The following is a 24,108-nucleotide window of genomic DNA, read 5'->3' as shown; positions in this document are numbered from 1 at the left end:
ATGAAATCGAAGGTTTCCTTACCTGAAAATGGTACCTTTGAACTCGTATGGTCCTCACGAACACAATGGTGATCTTAAAACCTTCGATCTACAAGGTTTGAGAGGGTTTATGGGTTGGTCCGTACGAAGAAGGGAGAGAGAGAGTGAAAGTCTGAGAGAGAGAGTACGGGAATGAGAGAGAGAAAAGGTGGGTGGGTGTGTGTGTGTGGTCCAAAAGCCACCAATCAAAACTAAGAAAAGTCTTAGTTCTAATTGGGTCACCAATCTAAAACAATTTAACCCAATAATAATTCACACACATCAATTAACGTCCAAGGACAATTCCGTCATTTTACATCATCGATAATAGAAGTTCAGGACGGGCTGTGACAAATATTTTCACCAATTAATATTTTGAACATTGATTAACAACTCACGAATTCTTTCTTAATTACCTTCTAAACACGGTCGGTTAATTAAGTAGGGTGGCAAGCGTGTGGGGAAGCTTAAGATTAATTAAGAAAAATCCATTACCCAGTCTCCAAGGGTGAGTGAGCGAGTGGTCCAATGCGATACCCACGAACCGGGCATTTAGGATCCTTCATGATCAACACCCCGCCGGAGTTAACGGTCACATTTATAAAAATATAGCCGTTGAGATGTGGTAGTGGTACCTTTTAAATATTAATTCTTCCTGTACAAAGATTAAACAATTAATCACCTTTTTTATTTACTTTTATGATGAAATGATAATTAAGTAAATAAAGAAATTAAAAAGAAGGAAAGAACATGTCCCACCTCCCACCACCAGAACGGTCTGGAGAAGTAGAAGAAACTGATTATTTATGGACACGAAACTTCTTATCCAAGAAATAACAGCTAAAAGTCACATCTATTTTTGTGTGTGAGAGACCCTAATCCAAGAAATGGCAGTTAAATTCTTATTTACGTATCCAAGATCATCACTTAAATTGTTAAACTAAATTATTGAGCTTGAAAAATCATAGGATAGATAAATCAAGTGCTCCTCAAGTCACAATTTTCGTATCGGGGTTTTGCGACTACTTTAGCGGGAAATACTTTTGCTCTAAGTGCTTCGGTTAGAAGTGCTTTCATAAGAAATTTATAAAAAGTACTTCTAACTTTTTCTGTCAAACGCAACTAAAAACACTTATCAAAACACATTTTTAACAATTTTAAAAGTAATCTCAAACATGTCTTAATGTAATGTTAATAAATAATAACATTTGCTAGTGTAATGATTCTAAACCCGCTTAACCTTAAAAATGATTTTTTTTAATAAATATGACATTTTTGGTTTGATGCTTATAAAACTAAAAATATGAATGATATTATTCATATATATAGTCAAAATAATTGACATAACTAATAATTTTGGTCATTGGAGTTTGAAATTGGCAGAAGTTGTTGTTCACAATCAATCATTTTAGTTATTCCATAAACAATTTCAATTAAATAAGTATAAAATAACAAAAATGCTATCAATTTTTGTCAAATTATTTGGGCCCATTGTTTATTAATCAAGTATATTTTTGTCATTTTGATCCTTATTCAACATAATTCTTCCGAAATAATCAAAATAATTGATGATGGACAAACTTATAAACTACTTTTATTGATTTCAAATTTTAATGACCAAAATGAGGGTTATTCAAGTCTCATTTCCTATTATTTTTCCAAGCATTCGCTAAAAACCCCAATGCCACGTGGAAGAAACCATTACATGCTTACGTGTCACCCATTATCGTTTCATCGCAAAAAAACTCACTAGCCCTCCCCTCCGCCCCTATTTATAATCCACCTCCTCACCCCATTCACTCATTCCTTAAACTTCCTATATAGAGCTCTCGCCGGAAAAGGTAAGATTCCGATTGGTTCCCAACCTGCGTCGCCGGAAAAAAAATGTCTACGAGCACGAGCAACACCTGGTTACTCACTCTAAAGGTTGCGCTGATATCCACTGGTGTGGTCTCCATGGCCGTGGGGCTGAAACTCTCAGCTCCAGTGGTCGCCGACGCCGTCACCTCCCATGTCCCTTCTCTCTGGAGCTCCGCCGTCTCCTGGCTCAGTCCTCTGTATCTCTACATAATCATCAACTGCATCATCATCAGCATCATCGCCTCCTCCAAGCTCCACCCCAAACCCGAAGATTTGACGCCGGTGACGGAGCCGGAGCTGGTGAGGGCCTCTCCCGTGACGACAGCAAAGATATCTGCACAAATTAGTCCCGACTACTCAGCGTACGACGGCTTCGTTCCGAGTGAGTCCGGTTACGATGAGAATGTTCTGACGAAGGTTTCGGATTCGTACGGAGGAGTGGTAGTGGAACCAATGGTTTCGGAGGTGGTGAAGGGGAAGGAGGAGAATAGCGAAGATCTGGGGGCGATTGAAGGCGGAGATGAGGCAGCCGCGGTATCGACGCCTGTAAAGACGAGTTTGCAGAGGAAGGACTCTATGGAGTTCTGGTTGAACGAGAACCAGAAACCGCCGGTTTCCGCTCGTATCGGTCACAGAAAATCCGTTAAAGCTAGCCCTGAAGGTACCACTCTCTTTCTCTGTGTACGACTTGTCGTATAAGCCTTGGAATATTCGGATAGGAACAAAGAACCGGACTGGCCGGACCGCTTTACCGTTCGGTGGTCAGAGCGCCGCCTGGATTTTGCTTTTGTTATTATCGTGTAAATTCAAATTTATTTCTGATTGTAAAATATCGGAATTGACCTCGTCGTGTCGGGGCAGAAGTGTAATTGCACTGTGAAATGCCCGGCGTGGAATTTGAGTAGACGATGTCACAATGGTAAATTAACGAGTTTGTTTTGGCAGGGGGAAAGTCGTTGGGAGTGTCGAAGCCGAAGCGGAACGACACGCTGGAGAGCACGTGGAGGACGATAACGGAAGGGCGCTCGGTGCCGTTAACGAGGCACCTGAAGAAGTCGGACACGTGGGACACGCAAGTGCGGGGGATAGACGAGAACACGCCGCCTCCGAAGCCCAAGATGAACAAGTCGGAGACGTTCCAGGAGCGGAGCAGCGCGAACTCTCCGCATCCGAAGCCGAAGATGAACAAGTCGGAGACGTTGCAGGAGAGAAGCAGCGCGAACTCGCCGTCGCTGGCTCGGTCGTCGGGGTCGGGGCGGCTGAGGAAGGAGCCGTCGCTGAGTCAGGACGAATTGAACCGGCGGGTGGAGGCGTTCATCAACAAGTTTAACGAGGAAATGAGGCTGCAGAGGCAGGAGTCGTTGAATCAGTACCAGAAGATGGTGAACCGCGGGGCCAAGGCTCCAATGGCTCATTAGTTTAATATATATTTATAATTATAAACTTATAGAGTTACTTGAATCTAATGGAAGACGTGACACAAAATCGAGCATAATGACGTTTTATGATTCATATAGCTGATCCTACTTAATGGGAAAAAGCTTTGTTGTAGTTTGTATTTATAATAATAAACAAATAAAAAACATGCAAAGTTGTTCTTGTGGGTTTTGAAAATTGCAATCAACTCCAACGGTTAAGTTGTACTTATAGAGTACTTGAATCTAACGGAAGATGTGACATAGAATCGAACGCAATAACGTTTTATGATTCATACAGCCGACCTCACTTAGTGGGAAAATGCTTTGTTGTTGTTTGTATTTATAATTATAAACAAATAAAAAACATGCAAAGTTGTTCTTGTGGGTTTTGAAAATTGCAATCAACTCCAACGGTTAAGTTGTACTTATAGAATACTTGAATCTAACGGAAGATGTAACACATAATCGAGCGCAATAGCGTTTTATGATTCATATAGCCGACCCCATGAGAAAAAGCTTTGTTGTTTGTATTTATAATTATAAAGAAATAAAAAACATGCAAAGTTGTTTTTGTGGGTATTGAAAATTGCAATCAACTCCAACGGTTAAGTTGTAAAGATGTTTGAAATCCAAATCAATATCTGCATACTCAAGTGTAGCGAAATTGGTTAAACAACATGCTTTTTTTCCCTTAAGTTGGAGTTTCATTGTCCAAATTTTTGAATTAGATTACGTTAATTGTAATATTGTTCGAATATTAAAAAACTTTTATGTCAATGACCGGTACTGGTGGATTCATAATTATAACATTGGGTAGTCCTAATCAAGGTATAGTAGGCACAAATGGGAGGGCGGGCTATTAAGTGTTTATTTACACTTAGAGTATTGAGAATGTGTGTTTATTATTTTAAACGAGCTAGTAAGTGTATATTTACACTTAGAAACTATACTTGCATTGTGAATTTGCGTTTATTATTTTAATTAGGTGTATTGTTTAACATATATATGACATACAAAAATATCATAATTTTTGCTTTAGTATTTTAGTGAATTTGATGGTATGAGATGAAAGATCATTTGGAATTCGTAGTACTTTACAAAAAGCTTCCCTTGCATAGCATCCAGTCATGGTAGCCTTCTTTCTTCCACCACTTGCCCAGACTGTTGGGTGGTTCTCAGAGATCCTCACAAGCGGTTCTTAAGACCTTGATGATCCCAAGACCACTCGGGTCCATGGATGGATCCGCTTCTGGCTATGACTATGAGCCCTTCTAGATTCATTTGTTTACCAAAACCTTCTTGAGGAGATCAAGAATAAGGTTGAGACTCGGAGGAATGGAAATGAGATCAATTACTTGCTAATTTTCAAGTATTTATTTATCGATAGCATGTACTTAATAACCTGTGTTAGTATATATAGTAAACACAAAGAAATACAAGAATTATAGGGCGTGTTCACATAAAATAAATAAATAAATAAATAAAGCTAAATGGTATGAGTATCATTCCTGCTCATGTGTTTACTAACGCATTGAAAAGTAAGTCCCTTCTATTGGTTTGATATGGCATGCCTGAAAAATGACGAGTATCCTATTAACGTAGGGAGTTATTTATCGCATACCCAATCATTCTCATGCCCATAATGCTTTCAGTACAAGTATTTTTCGTCTAGTTCTTTGCCCTACTCTGAATTCCTTTCACCAATCACAGCAGCCAAAGCATTTCAAATGCAGAGATGATGAGATCATGAAACATTTATGGAGTAAAACCCTGGAAGAGAAGAAGACATCATGTTTGTATCATAATTGCGAAGGCGGTGGGTGGTGAGGTAAGTCTAACCCCAATAAATATTGGGGTGTGCTATCCACACATTCTATTTTACTTCTCACACACTCCTTGATAATGTCTTTCCGTTGATCTTCTTCAATTCATCTGATCCGATAGTCGAAAATTAAAAAGATATGTGAGAAGTAAAATGAGTTGTGTAAATATCACATCCCTAAATATTTAGCCTAAATTTGGCACTGTGGACGTGGCCAAAAAGCTTTGGAAAATGTTTCTGCTTCTGGATAAAGCACTTCAGAAAAAGTACACCTCCACGTACTTGTAGTGGCTAACCTGTTAAGTGCTTTTTATAACCACGTAAATAAAAAATAGTGGAAATTTTGTTTTGGCTGGCCTACAAAATCTTCCATTTCAGACTTGAAGAAATAGTCCAGTCTGCATACTCCACCAGTATCCACCGTTTGGGCTTCCCTTCCCTTGTATTTATACTGTTGCCATCTTCTTGGACCACATCATTTCTGATTAATGATGTCATTTTTCCCAATTCCTAATATGAAGGTTATCAGACCTACACAATTTAGACATCGTTTTCACTCTCCTTTGTGTCAATGGTCGAAGAAAATGGCTACCATCGGCCAATTCAATCGACAGAATGCGTCGACGAGTTTGCGGTGTATGGAAACCGTATCCATGTTTAGAAAAAAAATATACCATACGCGTTTCGGAGTTATTGGGCACCCCTTTCCTTAGGCGCTAATAATACTTCGCTACTCAAAAGATGAGTAGGATTTCTTACACTGAATTGTTCGTTGTCGATTTGAAGAACTTTATGTTTATGATCGAAACTGTTCATATGTAAAGCACTCTATAAAGATCATATTTGCAAAAAATCACTTAAAATTAAGATTGTTTTGTCTTCGAATTGGATAAGAATCGATGAACGGAATTGGTAAAAGCATTGTGGATCATCTAGAATTTTGCTTCAATAGATTGACTAAATGATCTTAGTTTTAACTCACTTTTTGCAAAGATGACTTTACAAAGTGATTAATATTATAAACAGTTTTCTAATTGTAAGCACAAAGCTCAAAGTTCCTACTCATCTTTGAACAGCCGGGTATTGCTCGGTTTTTAGGGCAAGTTCCACCAATGAGCTCTTAGCAATGGCTAAGAATCTTTACCTAATGGCCAACATCCAAAACCTTTCATGCCATAATGTCATTAAACACCTTTCCTTTTGTCAAGAGAACGAAAAAATGTTCGCTATTCTAGCTGACAGTTAAACCGATGAGGCTTTCCTAATAAGTTCATAACTGACATGGTTTGGTCAAACCACCTAGTACTACGGTCTAATAATATTTTTCTTCACTTGTAAGTGAGAGGTCTTAGGTTCGATTCTCGCCAAACGCGAATTTGAACCACATTATTGCTAACCCATTGTGAGATTAAGCTCATCCCCTCCCCCCCTTAATGTAGATAATATTGTTTATTCAGAAGAAAACAAAAAACAAAAATATGGTTTGGTCAAATATGATGTTCTTCCTTACAGGATTCCTATTTACCTCAGTTTGAATGATGAAATCAGAATACTTTACAAGGGATTCACATTATTTTCGCTCTTACCATCTTATGCAATTTTAGTATAGATTTACACATAACTAGAACTGTTGCATCCTGTACATTGCCATTGTGGAAGTGTTTCGACGTTTATTTCATTAAGCAAATCTCTACATTGCCATTGTAACTGGGAAAAGCCTATCCAAGAAAGTATACACACCCCCTCCTAACAGAAGTGCACCGCTGTTAAAACAACAAAATTCAAATATGTTAGTGAAAGTCGTTCAGCGACCCCAGGTATTTGAGAAATGAGCAAATAGCTCATAAGACATCCTAGTTGCCTTGTGATGGCCCGAGAATCACCAAAGTGCTCACTAGGAAGGGGGTTGAAAGTTGACAGACTTGTACAATATATACCACCTCAACAGTCGATTCCTGATGATGGAGCTTAGTTCCTATAATTTGGGTGAACTCAAATATACTAACAAGTTTTCGAAGAATTAAAACGACAAGGAAAGGTATTGAGTGTTACCTGATTGGGTTTATCCATGCTGAAAATTTGCGAAATGAAAGTAGGCTCTACAAAAAACATACATAGGTTTTGCTCAGGAAAAAGGAAAAAACATTGAAGCAGAATACGATAATTATTTACTCTAATTAATCACGACTTTGAAACAAAAGATTGAATGCATAGGTTTCCACAGAAACGACTATGATCTCATTTTGAGTTCCCATCCACGTAGTTTTTTGTCAGTTGATATGACTTCTATTATTGTGTTCTTGCATATTCTTTCTGATTTCTTTTTTCTTTTCCCAACTTCCGAACCATTCTTTGTTGTTTCTTGTGATTTAAATTCATTCAATATTCAACTCACAATTACATATGAAATGGAAGGTTAAAGTTGCCAACATTGCTAAGCAGACTTTCCAGAGACATTCACTCATAAGTCTTGAATCTTTTAGTATGAGGCCCGTCACAGGCGGGAGAACGCAATAGGAAAGAAATATACTGGAAGCATTCACTAACCGTTATGTTCTAACAGAACTTACAACACATCTAGAAGGTGATAGACCACATACCTGCAGTGCTCCAGCAAAAGAAGCAGCAAGAAGTAGAGGAGCAACATAACCGCTTGTGTACGTCAAAAGTAAGCTGCCTCCTATAACTGGATTCTGTAATAAAATTTGTCCACTTAAACTAAAAATATCCGCTATGTATGTACACAAACTGCGAAAGGCACAACTTAAGCTGGCAAAGAGTACTGAGAGCATCAACTGTTTTGAATTTGCATGCTATAATATGATATCAGGATGGATAAAATAAAAATCTTATATATGACATTCCAGAGATGATTGACTGAGACCAATAAGCAACATCGAAGGAATTTACAATGACCCTCCTACATCATCTGCCTAACTGCAACTGATTTACACTACAATAAAATATTGAGTTTTCCTCCAAAAATGTGATCATCCATAACCTCCAGTTAACAAAGGGTTTGAGGGAGTTTAATAACTGGTCCAAGAGCATCAGTCGAGTCTCTCAAGCATTAGTGAAGAACTTGTACTAAAAATATAAAGATTCTTCTGCATCTATCTATCTCCTTTCAAGAGTAAGAGATTCTGAATATGCCAGGCTATTAACGCATGCACAAATGTAAAGCAACAGCTTTTGCTATCAGTAATCTCAAGAAACCTGAAAGCTAAAAAGAAATTCATGAACATCAAACATTTGAGTTTACCTTAGACGTAGCAACATATCCAAGCAGAGTGGCCAGCACTGGCGTACTGCATGGTGAGGCAGCTAAAGCAAATGTAAGCCCAGCTAGATATGCTTGCACACCTAATACGTCCAAGTTGAAACTTGTAAGATCAGTTGGACAACCAGCTTTTATCTAAACCACAAAAGTCTATAACATTATGGTGGGTAGTTACTTGAAGGGAAATTAGCAGCAGCAGCCCGGGGATCAAAATTGCTAAAAAATGAGGGGAGCTGTAGTTCAATTACCTGCAACATCAACCCATATGGTGATAGCATAAAACTAAGGGATAGCATAAAATCAGAAAGAGTAGTCAATCAAAGTGAAAGATAATATCCAATAAAATAAGCGCATTCTAGGCCAAAAAAAAAAAAATGTTAGCACATGAATAAATACCTCAAGGAGATTCAGGCCCATAATAATAGCTAAACCTGAAGCAGTCAAAGGTAACCCCTGCCCTGTCTGTCCATATGCCTTTCCAGCGAATGAGGCTCCTATGCCTAAGAGTGCAAGTGTAGTTGCCAATCCTAAGGAGAACGCAATTGAATTCCCAAGAACCTGACCAATAAAGGAACATTAACCTCATGCTATTGCTAGGAATATGTGCGTGTCAGCTGTCAGAAAGAGAGCAAAAGAGAAAGAGAGAGTAACAAAGGCAATCAAAAGTAGCAAGTTATCACCTCTGCCTTGCTTTTCCCTGAGCCAAATGCTCCTGTATGATTCAAATAAATTCATATAAGCATTACGCATGATATATGCAAAGGAGTCACTGTCTATCTTCATGCAAAACGACTCCTCTCCCCCCATTTGTCTCCATATCCATGAAATAAAAGACTTATAAATGCTCACCTATGTAACCTAGGGTCAGCGGTAAAACGCTAAGAGTACAAGGAGAAAGGCTGGTCACCAGCCCAGCCCCAAAAATAACTGCCAAACTGTAAAGACGAACAAGCAATGAGAAACAGTGCATATTCGAAGACAGTAAATCATCAAAAATAAAATTGTAAATGAAGACGTGAAGGTGGGACTGAACCTAGAGAAACTGAGGGCTGATAGCTGGTCTTGAACAGCTTCATTAGCATCTTGTCCAGCAGAAAATAGGAAGCCTCCAAACCATTCTCCAGGGCCTCCATCAGCCAAGGTATATACTGAAACAGCACCGTCCTGTCTCGGAAAAGAATTCTAGTTCCTGAGATTATATATGAGAACTATAACTAGGATACAGACTTTAATAGTAGTTCTGACCCAGGTACTGACAATCTAAACCATCATCATGAAACAACAGAACGACAAAAACTGTAAGGACTGTGCAGCAAAATGATACCGAAATTTTGAAAAGAAAAAAAAAATCACTGAGAAGGTATAATGGCAGCAGCAATGAAGCAAATTCTCACCAACATTTTCTCCGTGCTAGCCTTTGCCAAGTCGGCAAAGACCAAATTCGCCGCTGAAAAATGAGAAACAAAAAACCAACTCAGTTACAAGAAAGTTTATAGAGTACATCCGATCGCCTTGAATCAACTGAGAATCACAAGTAACATGGAAGATTTCCTTCGTGCCATGGCTGTTAATGAATGTAATTATCTACATGTATATTATATAAATATGCAAGTGAATCAATAAAACGTAAATGTTAAAATGAATAGCCAAACCACAAATATAAATGGAAGATTTCCATAACTTATTCAAAACTAATACATTTTCAAATTTCAACAAAAAAAACCTTCCGAACCCGCCAAAAAACCATCAGGAAACGAGTGAGCTAAAACAACAGCTAATTTCTCACAGTTCGAAGGGTATAAAAATATTCACGAATTGTCAATGGTATCCAGAAGACAAAGGAAATCAAAAGCTCCTGGCTAATTATATGTCTCTACCTTTGAAGATAGACCTATTCAATTCATTAATCATATGAAAGCTCACTTCTTTGGGAGAAAATAAACAGAGGCCATAGAAACAGAAGTTAATCCGTGTTAAGCGAAGCTGCAAAAGACGAAGGCTTGTTACCTGCCATGGAATTTAAAAAAGTCTTAATTGGGAAGCTGCTAGTGCTGCTGCTTCTATCAGTCTTTGCCAATGATGCAGAATCTTGGCAAGCATCCTGAGGTGTAGAAGTAGAAGCAGGTCCCTTCAGCATTCTGCTGGGCACCATATACTTTTTACCTTCAACACACGAATTTGGGAAACAATAAAATGCCATAACATGCATTAATTAGTATTTAGTAGTAAAACCCACACGAAATCTCTACAAATATATACAAAAGATTCAGTGCTTGAACTTGATAATATATCCCAACATGCAAAATTATAATCACAGTTTACTCACTGTGACTGATTTTCTGGCCACCCTTGCAGCTTGAAATTGTGAAAGGATTAATTCCATAACTGCCGCAATTGTTGATAGCCAAATTCATCTGCATACAGAAATCTCAAAACATAAAAATTAAACACTGGAAGAAATGATCGGGAACCCAGAAAATTGTTCGGCTACATTTTCAATCATTAGTGGATTTGAGCAGAGAAAATCTCAAAGCTTTTTGCTTTTACCTTAAATTTTTCGGATTTGGTTCACACAGCAGCAGTGGAAGCAAGCAAGCAAGCAATCATTGGCAGAAATATCAACACAAACTTTGGAAGAAATAATATCACCATATATGGGCTTACTAGGCTAATGGGCATCTCCAGTAACACCCACAGCACATTGGGTTTAAAACTCAGAAGACACATTTGAGGCCCAATAGTTGTTTTCAGATGTTTATGATTAGAGGCATGAGTTATAAGAGTTAGACATTGGTTGTAATTACTTTTTTTAGGAATCACTTTTGCTCTTAAACGCTTGTGTTAGAAAGCGACTTTATTATACACACGCGTGATGTTTTTATTAAAAACTCAAGTGTAGTTGCAAAATACTATTATGTACATGACAAATAAAATATCAACAAAGAAAATCACAATTTCTGAGGCGCCCCTTCCACTAGGCATGTCAACCATGGCTCTCTCCAAGTTTCCCTTCGACAAAGTGCACGTTTTGTTGATAATCTTCCACCGATGATAAACACCACCAACTTCCCTTTGACCGGCGTTGGAGTTTTCATGGAACTTATCAACGATTTTACCCCACAAAACCTTTCTATTTTGATTGGTGCCGACGGCACCATCTTCGCTAACAGAAATCCATGTCAAACATAAAGCAATATCTTTGTCAAATGTCCAATTACGACCTCTAACATGCTCTTTTACCATCTTGAAAATTTTGGAAATGAGAAGAAATAGTAGAAAGAAAAATTGGAAGAATTGTAGGAGAAAAGTGAGTTTTGTGTGGATGTTTGAACAAATACATAGGTATTTATAGAATTTTTGGTTGAATTTTAAGTTAAATAATGTTTTTAAATTATTTTAGCCGTTGGATTTAAATTTGGACCGTTAGATCTTTTTTTTTACCGTTAGATTTAATTATATTTGATCTAAGCCGTTTGATTCAATAAATATATAAATATAAAACTAAAAAAAAACATTTGAATGTGGACCATTGGATTAACCAATGGTCCAATTACCACATCCGTGCAATGGAGAAAAGTAGCCGTTGGCTACATATATTTTCTGACACGCCGGGGGACACACCCACGTGGGTGGGGGTTCACCTCGGCTGAATGACTTGCGCGTCTGCACGTGGAGGAAGTGTGGATGGGCGTTTGGGCTTCATAGCACAATCAGTCTCATTCGTGGGTCCCACTTCAATTTGTGGGCTAAATTTGTGACCGGTATTTGCCTTTATTTTAAGTTTTAGGTTTTAGGTTTGGTTTTGGGTTGGAATGGATTTTTGGGGGGGGGGGGGGGGGGAGGGGGGAAGGGAAAATTTAGGTTATAAGCCACCATTAGACCATATCCAATCATGACCTAAAACCTAAAAATATTTAGCCCAGAAAATTTAGGTTTTAGCCCAGAAACAACTTTTCTACTCCAACCTTTTTGGCCTAAAATTTTAGCCCTAGATTATCAAAAATGAATTAAGGCTAATTTTTTTTTAAATTAACTTTAAAATACAAATTATGTAGACTATCCTAAATTAATTTTATGAACATTTTAACCTAAAAATATTTAAATTCCGATAAATTTTGAAAAATCACTAAATCAATACATGAAAATCATGATAAACCACATAAACTTTAAAAAAAAAGACAATTAATAAACCACATAAACTTAATACAATCGAAAACTCATAGACTACATAAACCTAATAATGATATCCATCATCTTGACTTGGTGGTGGACTTGGGTGATAGTCTTGAAATGAATCATCATCTTGAAATATACTCATTGTGGCATTCCTTCGTAAAATTTCTTTTTGCTTACCACGTAAGTATCTCTTCCTCTCTGGAGTGTATTTGTCGAGGTCCTCCATTATCAAATTAGTTTCGTACTTTTCTTACTCCCTATCCCCTTCTTGCTTCATGGCCAAAAACATTTGGGCCGATTCTTCTTGCCGACGACACTGGTTTTCGTTCATTCTTGCCATTTTGCTAGCAAATTGTGCACGTATCGGATCTTAGGACTTCCCTTTTCTCTTTGCTTCCTTTTGTTTATCTCTACCCGAGGGCCTTGGCAAAGAAGAAGTTAGGCTCATTTGGTTGATACCTTCATTGTCGGCAAAATTCACACCTTCATTAACATCATTTGGGGGTGGGGCTTCATTATGAAATAATCTTCCACATTGTTGATTCGCATCGGTTCCCCATCTCGGACAATCCTTGAGGATGTTCCAAGCATGATGCAACTTAAAAGCTTGATTTTTTGGTGTAGTTCTTGTCTTGTAAATTATCATTGCTTTGTCACCTAATGCAACAAATACATAAAAATAATTAGTTGCAAAATACTATTATGTACATGACAAGTAAAATATCAACAAAGAAACTCACAATTTCTGAGGCGCCCCTTCCACTAGGCATGTCAACCATGGCTCTCTCCAAGCTTCCCTTCCACAAAGTGCACGCTTTGTTGATAATCTTCCACCGATCATAAACATCACCAACTTCCCTTCGACCGGTGTTGGAGTTTTCATGGAACTTATCAACGATTTTACCCCACAAATCCTTTCTATTTTGATTGGTGCCGACGACACCATCTTCACTAACAGATATCCATGCCAAACATAAAGGAATATCTTCATCAAAGGTCCAATTACGACCTCTAACATGCTCTTTTGCCATCTTGAAAATTTTGGAAATGAGAAGAAATGGTAGAAAGAAAAATTGGAAGAATTGTAGGAGAAAATTGAGTTTTGTGTGGATGTTTGAACAAATACATAGGTATTTATAGAGTTTTTGGTTGAATTTTAAGTTAAATAATTGTTTTTAATTATTTTAGCCGTTGGATTTAAATTTGGACAGTTAGATCTTTTTTTTTTTACCATTAGATTTGATTATATTCGATCTAAACCGTTTGATTCAATATATATACATAAAAAACTAAAAAAAAAAAATTTGAACTTGGATGATATAAAGTAGCCAACCGCTATTTTTTGCATTGGGCTGATGATATAAAGTAGCCAACAACTACTTTTTGCATTGAAAGCTGGGGGAACACGGGGTTGCTTTTCTTTAGCAGAAATGTGGGGCCCATTTTACTTTGTGGCTTAAAATGTGACTGGAATTTGGCCCCCATTTGAGTTTTAGGTTTTAAGTTTATTTTAGGTCATGAGTTGGAGTGGGTTTTTTTTTTGGGGGGGGGGGGGAAGGGGAATTTTAGGTTATAAGTCATGGTTGGAGTTGGTCTTAGAGATGGTCTTGTAGAAGCAAATTCCAAATTGACTCACATTGTTAAACTTTGGTCTAATACCAACTGTATTAAAGAACTCACATTTATCCCCTGTGTTGGTTTCGTGTACGAGTACGCTTTTGTTGAAGATCGTTCAAGCTTTTTCTTGAAGTATGGCATGTGTTTCTTCAGCGTTGTAGAACTTGATACTTAACGTTAGTGTTTTTCAAGAAGTTCCTGTTTTTTTTTTTCCCGTAGAATGGAGTCAATGATTTATTACAGGATCAATTCCCCTTTGTGCACCCCATAACAATCTCAAAGGTGGATTGCTTTGTGAAAATTATGGAATGTCTCTTTAAATATTTTGATTCATCATTTATGATCTACAGAACCCAGATTGTACATGAAATAAATAATCGTTCTATTATGTGCTAAACTCTATTCATAGTAAGAACATATAATTTGGAGAGAGAATAAGACGTTCTTATGCATGTGCCGATTCCTCTTCTATAGATAAGTTGATTGTAATTAGTTAATTGTAGACTAGGTTATTAAATTTGCGATCCTAATATCTTGTTGTTCCGAATATTTCTTACGAACTGGTGTTCAGTGACATTACATGGAATTGTTTCCGAAAGGAAAGCTTCAAATTGGAACGATAAAGGCTGCTTCGTCTGATCCGCCTGCTCTAGCTTAAGGTAAGTTACGATATGCCTTTCCGTCGACTGAATCTGTATTAGAATTGTACAACACAAGGCTGGATTGTAGACGATGAACCTGCTATTAAGCATTTATAGATGAAGATCTGGGAAATTTCAACGTCAAGACCCGAAAACATCCAACTAATTACATTCATTATCAAAATATCAATTGGGAAGGAAACTTATAAGGAAACTGATACATGGATCATAAAAAGAGTTGAATCTTAAGACTATCAATATGGTCGACCAGAATCCTCAGTCATACAGCAACTTTGCAGATTGAGTTCTCAAGGTTTTGTTTTCATGCTTCTTAACTTTCTCAACAGCCTTCTCTGTTTTAGATATAGCTCTCACAACGGCTTTTTTCTTTCGAGCATTTTTCGATCTCTTCATTTGTCTTCCCTTTATCTTTCTGTCAGAGAAATTTTCACGATTATAAAGGTGTATGAAACAGAAAACAGATTGCTTCGGGAAAACAAAGGATATAGAAATAAAACGAAACCAGAGAAGGAAGATTACAAAAACATAAACGAGTAACTTGAACAGACAACTTAGACATCACAGAAAGAACAAATAAAACATCAATCGGAGGGGAAAGTAACTACGAAGCCACCAAAATACTAAATACTTGACCCTATTTTCAAAGGACAAAACATAATCAAATGGCAATCACGTGACACATCAATGAACCCTCCCTTCCTCAATCTCTTCCCATGATTTGAACCCTATATTCCTGCACCTGTGACATGAACAGTCACAGGTATCACCTAGAGACAAAAACAAGTCTCCTCATTACCAATTCTAGCATGCTCAACTGACCCTCAAAAACATAGAAATGTGGTAAAACTGATTTTCACAGCCCCAAAACAGGCAAAGAAGTAATTATGCTAGCTTGTACGCAACAAATACTTCATAATGAGAGTAGCAGAGATGCCCTCTGTTGAAGAACTTGGGACTAGAGTACCATCATAAGTTGACTATCAAATTGATGATCATTCAGTAATGCCACTGATCACTGTCCATAATAAAACCGTTCGAGCCATTTACGGAGCAATCTCGCTTGAGGACTTAATAAAACTTTCAGACATACGATATACAACCAAGACATTTTTTGATCGAATTCTGGAATTGCTCACAATATGCATATAATTGGGTAACATCTAGCATGTAAACCAAAACAATATACATTCAAGCTTAAAATTTGAAATTCTGCACCATTTTATAAGAGTAAATTGTAGCAATGGTCCCTTAACTTTAATCAAATTGGAGTAATGGTCCCTCAACTAAAAATTCATTACCATTGGTTCCTCAACTCATCAAAATGTGTAGCTATGGTCTTTTTCGTCAACTTCGTCACAATTGTGTCAAAATAAGTTATATTGGAATGACCATTGCTACAATTGGGATCCCTCAACTCATCAAAACGTGTAGCTATGGTCTTTTTCGTCAACTTCGTCAGAATTTTGTCGACATGAGTTATGTTGGAAGGACCATTGCTACAATTAGGTTAAAATTGAGAAAACATTACTCCAATTAGGTTAAAGTTCAGGATCATTTCTCCAGTTGGATTAAAGTTGAGGGACCAATGGCAATGAATTTTTAGTTGAGGGATCATTGATTCAACTGAGTTAAAGATAAGGGACTATTACTACATTTTATAAAGTAAACGCCGATATTTTCACACAAAAGAAGAAGACAGATAAACATGCATTGAATGCATACAGACATAAGTATGTACATACACACATAATGTTAGAGAGGCTAAATTTTGTAAACTAAATGATATGGAAGTTGACGATTAAATCATTACTTAACTATTAATTAACGTGCTTATTTTTATTGGTGACACATCATCTAGTTTGCAAATTTAGTTTCCATAGCATTACCCATATATATATATATATATATATATATATATATATATATATATATATATATATATTCATTTTTTTTAAAATTAAAACCCATAACGAATAATCTCACACGTAACCGTACAATAATACCATCTCAATGCTGCACAGAACCTAGCATACTTTATCAGAATGTTAATCAATTCATTCATTCACATGGAATCATGCTTAGACTTGTGATTAAGGTTTAGGGTTTCAATTTGTGGTCTTGATTGGCAATCTAAAATTCTTCAAAAAATTAAAAAAAATAAAAATTGACTGGTTTTTAATACTTGATACTTACAAATTGGAAGCAGCAGCACTTGGGTTATGAGCTCCAGACTCTGACGTATCCATTGCTGCACAAAGATCAAAACGTCAGAAATCCAAATTTCATAACCATGGAATTGGAAGGAATTATAAAAAATGATTCCAAATTCTCGTGTGTTTTCTTCCAATTCGATACCTTGAGGCAGATCTGAGACGGGATCTTCGGCGATGTCCATTGAAGCGGCGCCGGTTTTCTTCTTCTTGTTCCTGTTCTTCGCCATGGCTATGTACAGAGAGCCGAAAATCTGAGAGAGGTTTTAGGGAATAATAAACCCTAGCTCGTTGCACGGAGAGAGAACCCGCGGAAAAGCGGGCTAATTGGACCTTTAACTACGTTAGACCCTGTTGGGCCATTGGCCCATGAGGATTTTGGACATCTAGCCCATTGTTTTTTCTCGGACATCTTGCCCACTCTTACATAAAAATAAATAAAAAAATGAGTAATTAGGTTTTCATCCTTATTTTTACTACTCTATTGATTAAAACCTTATTACTTTTCAATTTTTGATCAAGGTCCTTTGTATTAATAATATCATTAATTATTTCAATAATAAAATATTTTTTATTTCTAAATATATTCATTTAATATTAAAAATGTTACAATTAGTATATTTATATTTATGGCTAAATTTTTTATCATATATTTTTATTTTTAGTTTGTACCCATTTTTAATTTGCAACCCTTTTTTAATTTGTACCAATTTTCCTTTCAATTTTAATTTGTACCCATATATTAATTTCTTTTTGTGCCCATATTTTTTAAAGTTTTATTTGTATTGTACCCATATTTTTTTATTTATTTGTACCCATTTTTATTTTTGCTAAATGTACCCATTTTGAAGAATGTACCCATGTTTTGATACAATAATTTTTTGGTTATTTTTTATGAATGTACCCATGTTTACACACACACACACACAATAGTATATTTATATTTTAATATTTTTAATCCCACAAATTATGGTTTTTTATTTAAAATCTCATTACTATAAACAACTATAAATTTTAATTTTTAATTTAAAAAATATAGTAACGTACATAGAAATAAATTATCAATTAATTTTAGGGACTTGGATCAAAAATTGAAAAACAACAAGGTTTCAGTCAAAGATTGTTCATAACTAGGGACCACATCTAAAGTCTCCCATAAAAAAAACAATCTCTCTTTTCAAGTTTTTTTCTTTTTAAAAATTTGATTCAAGTAGCCCTTGTAGAAAACTACCTTTCAAAAAAGCCTTGTTCCAAAATGCTCTTTTTTTTTCTTCCTATTATCCTCCTACTCATCTTCACCATTAATGGGCAATTGATCACGACCCCGTTTGCCATAATCATGTTTATAGATCAGACACTTTATGAGATTCAAGGATTGTATCTTGGAGTTGTAGATAATTGTTATACCTGCATGTAAAGAGGCGTCCACAGCTAACAACACAATTCTTGATATCACACGCCAAATCATTCCTTACCTTTTAGTTTTACTGCTTTGTTTATTAATATATGTGTGTATTATGACTATAATCATTTATATTATCCTACAGAAATAGCAAACCTTAATTTTCTTCAATTAATTTCTATGTCCTTGGTGTTCATGTACGAGTTGCACGGTCTTGAATACGTCTCTTTGCAGTTTTCGTCTCCGTTTGGCATCTCGAAAAGCGGATGCACTTTACAAGTCGTTCTGGACCAAGTGACTTTGTAATAGAAAAAGAATTTAAAGGAATTTCAGTTTAATGAAGGAGAAAGTGGATCTACATTTGTAAGTGTTTTCCTCATGGTCCATTGTAGTGGGAAAACATCAATTGAAATTATTCATCAGGTGACTGATTTCTAACTGTTGATTCCTATGGGATTCATATTTGGGGAAGCTTCTACATTAAGAGGAAAAGAATGTGCATAGTCTCACAATAGGCTAGCAATAATATGATTTAAACTCGCATTTGGCGAGAATCGAATCCAATACCTCTTACTTAGAAATGAAAATAAATACCACTAGACCATAATACTAAGTGACCGGTACAAGCGGATCGTACTAGCCTGTTATAATACATAGGAAGTCACAAACTACATCAACGAAGCCAATGATGAGAAACGATGTTATATTGAGAAATTATCAACAGTGGGACTATGACATAGCAATGACTTATCAATTTAGTAAATGGTAATGAGGAGAAATATAGATTGATTGGGTTTTGAGAGATGAGAGAAGGACGACGTTGACGATGAACTTTGGTTGACGTTGCCAACGGCGACTTGGTGGATGAGAGATAAAAGTGAAACGAGTTTGCGTTTTCACGTTTATAAAATAACACCTAGTATAGTACAAGGCTTGTGTTGGTGTGCTAGCTGGGACATGTTGTCCCAAACAAAGGTGTGAGCGGGCCGGAAACGACATCGTGAGCAACCGTCGTGGGTTGTTGGTGAATGGGTGGTATTGTCGTGCATGCATGGTGAACACTGCCAGTGCATCGCATCCCCAGCCCGCATCATCGACCCTTTTCTATTTTCTTTCACGTTTTCACTTTTCAATCCAATTCCAGTACAATTGAGATCGTCTACACCAAACAGTGGACAAAAAACTCAACCTATCCACTCCAATCCTATCCTAACCAGTCTGAAATACAAATTCCTATCAAGTCCGTTCCACCAAACATGCCCCTATGTGGTTGGACCGGTATTAATCACCCATCACCATACTCCTTTATTTTAGCCACTTGGCACATTTGGTTACTAATCTTGTTAGCAAAAATCCAACCCTAATCTCAAGGCCTAGTCAGCTCAAGTTTTCCAAAGTCTGGCTTTAGTTGCACCTCTGCTTAAAATGAGTCCATCATTTTCATAATCCAGATGATGATCCTTCGAAAATTTTCCATACCTATATCTACACGTGCTTGTCCATTGTTGTGTCAATCATTAATTCTAATTTGTAGAGTATTCAAGTTTGTTTATAACAGGGGAGGGAGATTTGAACTCGGATTGAAAAATACATGTAGATTATGAGCTAGTTGATACTCATAGTCGATTAACAGGCAATTTCAAAAGATTTAACAAAGAGCTAATTACTTATGCCCTGATACAAATAAGTGAACAAATCAAGTTAAGTGGCTACTGCTTTTTTTATATTTTATTTTATCATATCAGTTTGCACTTTTCAATCCATGTTTTCCCCACTACATATGGCTGCACATTATTGACATGGATGCAGTACACGGCTGGACAGGTTTGGTTTTTTGTTTTTGGCAATTTATATTTTGTAATTTCAAATGGGCCAGGACTTGTTACACAATGATCAATTGGGTTCAAATCGTACCAAACAAGAAGCCCAGGAGGGCCAACAAGAACAGAACAATTCACCAACAAAACAGCAAGAGCAACAGCCAGTTGTTGCCCACTTTTATCAGACCACATAACATAACCAGACTCCCATGCCTTTTTTTTTCTTTTCCCCTTAAATATTATGGGAATTGTTTAACATAGAAAATGATTCAAAATATAAATTCATGAATTGACGTTTTCGACTTTTCAGGCTGCACAGGCTATGGATTTAAAAGGAACGACAAGATTTATAAGACGCATTGGTTTGCAATGAGCACAGTAAAACTTTGGTAGAATGTCTTGCCTAAATAATTAACATTGGGTTTTTAGAGACTTTAAGGAAGTTTGATCTGAAGAGTGATGGATAAAGTGGAATAGTGCATCCGACGTGTTGTGTAACCGTCGTATGCCACTGAAGCTAAAGGGAAAATTTTATAGGACGACAATAAGGTCGGCGATGCTGTATGGCACAGAATGTTGGGCGATGAAGCATCAACACGTACACAAAATGGGTGTAGTGGAGATGAGGATGCTTTGTTGGAGGTGTGGGCTCACGAGAAAGGATAAGATTAGGAATGAGTGGGTTGGACATGTGCAAAGAAGGCCTACTGACACTCCAGTTCGAAGATGTGACTACGGGACAGAGGTTCAGGGCCGAAGGGGTAGAGGAAGACCTAGGAAAACTTTGGAAGAGACCCTAAGAAAAGACTTAGAGTACTTGGATCTAACGGAGGACATGACACAAAACCGAGCACAATGGCGTTCTAGGATTCACATAACTGACCCCACTTAGTGGGAAAAGGCTTTGTTGTTGTTGTTGTTGTAAGGAAGTTTGATCTTCTTGAAATTTTTTATATTTATTGCCCATGAGTCAGGGTTGCTTTCTTGGTCAACAAGTAGTTATGAATATTCTGCAACCTCTATGGTATCCTAGGGAAAAAGATCATCTCCGGATCTCTTTCAACAAGACCACCGAATCAAGTAATCCTGGTCTTTCAAATTTCATCAAACGGCAAAAAATTATCACAATTTTTAAGGGATCAAAACAGATGGGCCGTTAGATGAAATTTGGAAGGTCCTGATCACTTGATCCGGTGGCCTTGGTGGAAGAGATCCGAATCTCAAGTATTGTTTATGTTTATTTTGAAATAAAAATATTTAAAATAATTTCTGACCGTACGATGTATGATGAACGAATATGATTCAAGAATATCAAGAATCCTCACAAAAAAGATCCGACTAGGATCCGAACTCTATGCTTTTGTTCTTGAATTTGACATTTGTCGATCACTTATTGTAAATTCCGTTTAGGGCTTTCTAATTTACTATTGAATTCAATGTGATGAAACTGTTTGTACTGGCATTGTCCTTCACCTTAGAAACTACTCAAGCAAGCAAGATAACAGAGGAACAAAAGCTGCTACTCAACCAAGCAAGATAACAGATGAACAAAAGCTGCTAAGAAGTACTTAAGTATGGAGAGTTGGCAACCATTTTTTAAGGAATTGGATCCATTCGGATCTAATTTTAAGGATCTTTATATTTTAGTCATTCATTATGTATCGTACGGTTAGAAATTATTTTTTATTTTTTAAATAAAACATATATAGTAGAGGTCTCACTTGGTGCGATGGCAAGTGCCTTCGCCCATGAGCGGTAGGTCTCGGGTTCGAGACTTGGGAGCAGCCTCTCCATAAATGGGGGTAAGGCTAGCCGACATTCACCTCTCCTAGACCCTGCGTAAAGCGAGAGCCTTGTACACTAGGTACGACCTTTTAAATAAAACATATATAGTATTTGACAAAAATTGACAGCATAATATAAGATAAACGATTAGGATGTGATTATCTCTAAAATCTTCACAGAGTAAAACCAGAAAAGATCTTTTTCCCATTTTTAAGACCAAAAATCGATTGAACATTCCCTCCCACCAGATATCTCAGTTGTTGTCAGAACTTTACCTTTCACCAATAATGATTAAAGGGAATTCCGTTGTCCAACATGACAACATAGAGAAGGTAGGGGCAGCCAATGACATTGACACATGCTGTTTCGTACAAAAGCAAATCCATACTCCATTTTTCTATCTCCTCCAATTTTTTTTTTTTTTTCAATTCAAGGTAGGAATTTTATAAATGGACAGAAAGGTTTGCATCTTGCTCCAAGATGTTAAACAGGAAATCAGGGTCAATACAATCCTAAACAAAAACACGGTCCTCCTTAAACATATACTTAGTCACCGAGTAAGCCGCACAGTTACTTTCTCTAAAAATATAATCAAAAGTTACCAACTCCAAGCCACGTGCTAGAGTCTCGATGTCACCAAGAATGCATTCCAAGCTAAACTCGTGGGTTAGCTCCTTCCTAATCATTTGGATAAGAACCTTTGCATCAGATTCAACTATCACAGTGTCGAAACCTTGCTTAATACATAACTCCAAGGCGTCACAAATTGCAGTGCCCTCAGCCGCTACAGCACTATGGCAGAATAAACCGCCCGAGCCTCCCGCCGCTTGCAACAGACCTGCAAAATCGCGGGCAACCCAACCCACTCCAGCACGTAGAGTCTCCTTGCACCAAGCCACATTTGTGTTGACTTTGATTGACCCGAACCCCGGCTTCTATCTCCTCTAATTTCAAGTCTTGTTTTAGGGTAGTGTTATTTGGGACACTATTCTTTATCTCTCATGCATCTTTATTAATTTTTATTCATTGCTATTCTTTAATTTATTTAATTCGACGGTTGAAAATTGAAAATAGTGTAAAAGAGATAAAAATGGTTGTTTGGAATGTGAATAGCACTACCCCTTATTATATTCAACCAAATTCTTTTTATTAAATTTTATTCACCAAATGATGTTCTAATATAGTATATATTCATCTAAGGAGTATTCACTTTAGACTTCATTTATTTTTACTGAATAAGACTCAGGATATACTGTTAGATGAATTAATAAACTTGATGAAGAAGTTGGAGTCTCTCAAATTACAAGAACAAATTATATGGATCAAGTACACTATCTTGATGGCATTTTAATTGAATAACACAATAATACAATGTTATATATTAAGACATTATGTTATTGGACCAAATTGTTAGGGAAATGCTAGGAATACTAAATTTTTGAACCATTTTTTAATGACCACATGATGTGATAACTGATGGTTGGGCTTTTTTTTTTAATGATTTAAAGAAAAAATCTAACTATCAATTGTCATATTATTCTGTCTACAAAAAATAGTTTAAAATTTGATCTCTTTACTGTCTAGCATCACCCGAATTGTTATTATGAAGATATACCTGGTTCACTCAAATTCCTTGTCTAGAAACCTTACTTAAGCAAATGATGACCCTAAACTTTTTAAATTCCAGTAGTTAGTTCAGGCTTTTAGATGCTGAATTATTGCCAATACCAACTTTCAAGCCTTTTAAAGCTTTTAGGTACAATTGACATGCATAAAAGGGCATTCGGTCATCGGCGGATCCATATAGGGCTTCCAGGAGGTCCTAGAATCTTTTAGAAGCCCGAAGAAACACTTGTGATCGACCTTTGGGACTCTCCAACAATTTGGGCAGGTGCAATGGAGAGGCTTGTTACCTCCATGGATGTGCATGCAGCAGTGCTTGTAACGAAGAAGAAGAGATTTCTAATTTTTGTTTTAAAGATCTAGCCGAAACGACAGTGTTTTTTAGCTAGGTAATTAAAAAAGATTTAAAAACTAA

At 36.7% G+C, this 24,108-nt stretch overlaps 4 protein-coding genes across 4 annotated transcripts; 1 reads left to right on the top strand and 3 right to left on the bottom strand.

Annotated features, from left to right (window-relative positions):
* The first annotated feature begins 1,819 nt into the window (after positions 1 to 1,819).
* LOC126588401 (uncharacterized) lies at positions 1,820 to 3,492 on the top strand. The gene is made up of 2 exons (XM_050253488.1): positions 1,820 to 2,539; positions 2,824 to 3,492. Exons 1-2 carry the CDS (start codon positions 1,903 to 1,905, stop codon positions 3,294 to 3,296), a joined length of 1,110 nt encoding a protein of 369 aa, XP_050109445.1. The 5' UTR covers positions 1,820 to 1,902; the 3' UTR covers positions 3,297 to 3,492.
* A 3,108-nt stretch (positions 3,493 to 6,600) lies between these two features.
* LOC126590095 (cytochrome c-type biogenesis ccda-like chloroplastic protein) lies at positions 6,601 to 11,075 on the bottom strand. The gene is made up of 13 exons (XM_050255598.1): positions 10,946 to 11,075; positions 10,725 to 10,812; positions 10,406 to 10,561; positions 9,793 to 9,845; positions 9,432 to 9,562; positions 9,248 to 9,333; positions 9,079 to 9,110; positions 8,795 to 8,956; positions 8,574 to 8,646; positions 8,381 to 8,481; positions 7,719 to 7,811; positions 7,171 to 7,217; positions 6,601 to 6,881 (listed from the first exon to the last, which is right to left on the bottom strand). Exons 2-13 carry the CDS (start codon positions 10,810 to 10,812, stop codon positions 6,809 to 6,811), a joined length of 1,095 nt encoding a protein of 364 aa, XP_050111555.1. The 5' UTR covers positions 10,946 to 11,075; the 3' UTR covers positions 6,601 to 6,808.
* Positions 11,076 to 12,479: 1,404 nt separating this feature from the next.
* On the bottom strand, positions 12,480 to 13,919 carry LOC126590096 (uncharacterized). The gene is made up of 2 exons (XM_050255599.1): positions 13,315 to 13,919; positions 12,480 to 13,231 (listed from the first exon to the last, which is right to left on the bottom strand). Exons 1-2 carry the CDS (start codon positions 13,603 to 13,605, stop codon positions 13,217 to 13,219), a joined length of 306 nt encoding a protein of 101 aa, XP_050111556.1. The 5' UTR covers positions 13,606 to 13,919; the 3' UTR covers positions 12,480 to 13,216.
* Positions 13,920 to 14,914: 995 nt separating this feature from the next.
* Positions 14,915 to 17,379, bottom strand: LOC126590097 (uncharacterized). Its single transcript, XM_050255600.1, has 3 exons — positions 17,209 to 17,379; positions 17,047 to 17,101; positions 14,915 to 15,265 (listed from the first exon to the last, which is right to left on the bottom strand). Exons 1-3 carry the CDS (start codon positions 17,291 to 17,293, stop codon positions 15,109 to 15,111), a joined length of 297 nt encoding a protein of 98 aa, XP_050111557.1. The 5' UTR covers positions 17,294 to 17,379; the 3' UTR covers positions 14,915 to 15,108.
* Positions 17,380 to 24,108: the final 6,729 nt, after the last annotated feature.

Source organism: Malus sylvestris, chromosome 11, assembly GCF_916048215.2.
Source record: "Malus sylvestris chromosome 11, drMalSylv7.2, whole genome shotgun sequence".
In the NCBI taxonomy this organism is placed as follows: Eukaryota; Viridiplantae; Streptophyta; class Magnoliopsida; order Rosales; family Rosaceae; genus Malus; species Malus sylvestris.
Note: the sequence above shows the minus strand (reverse complement) of the source record. Positions and strands in the feature narration are given on the sequence as shown.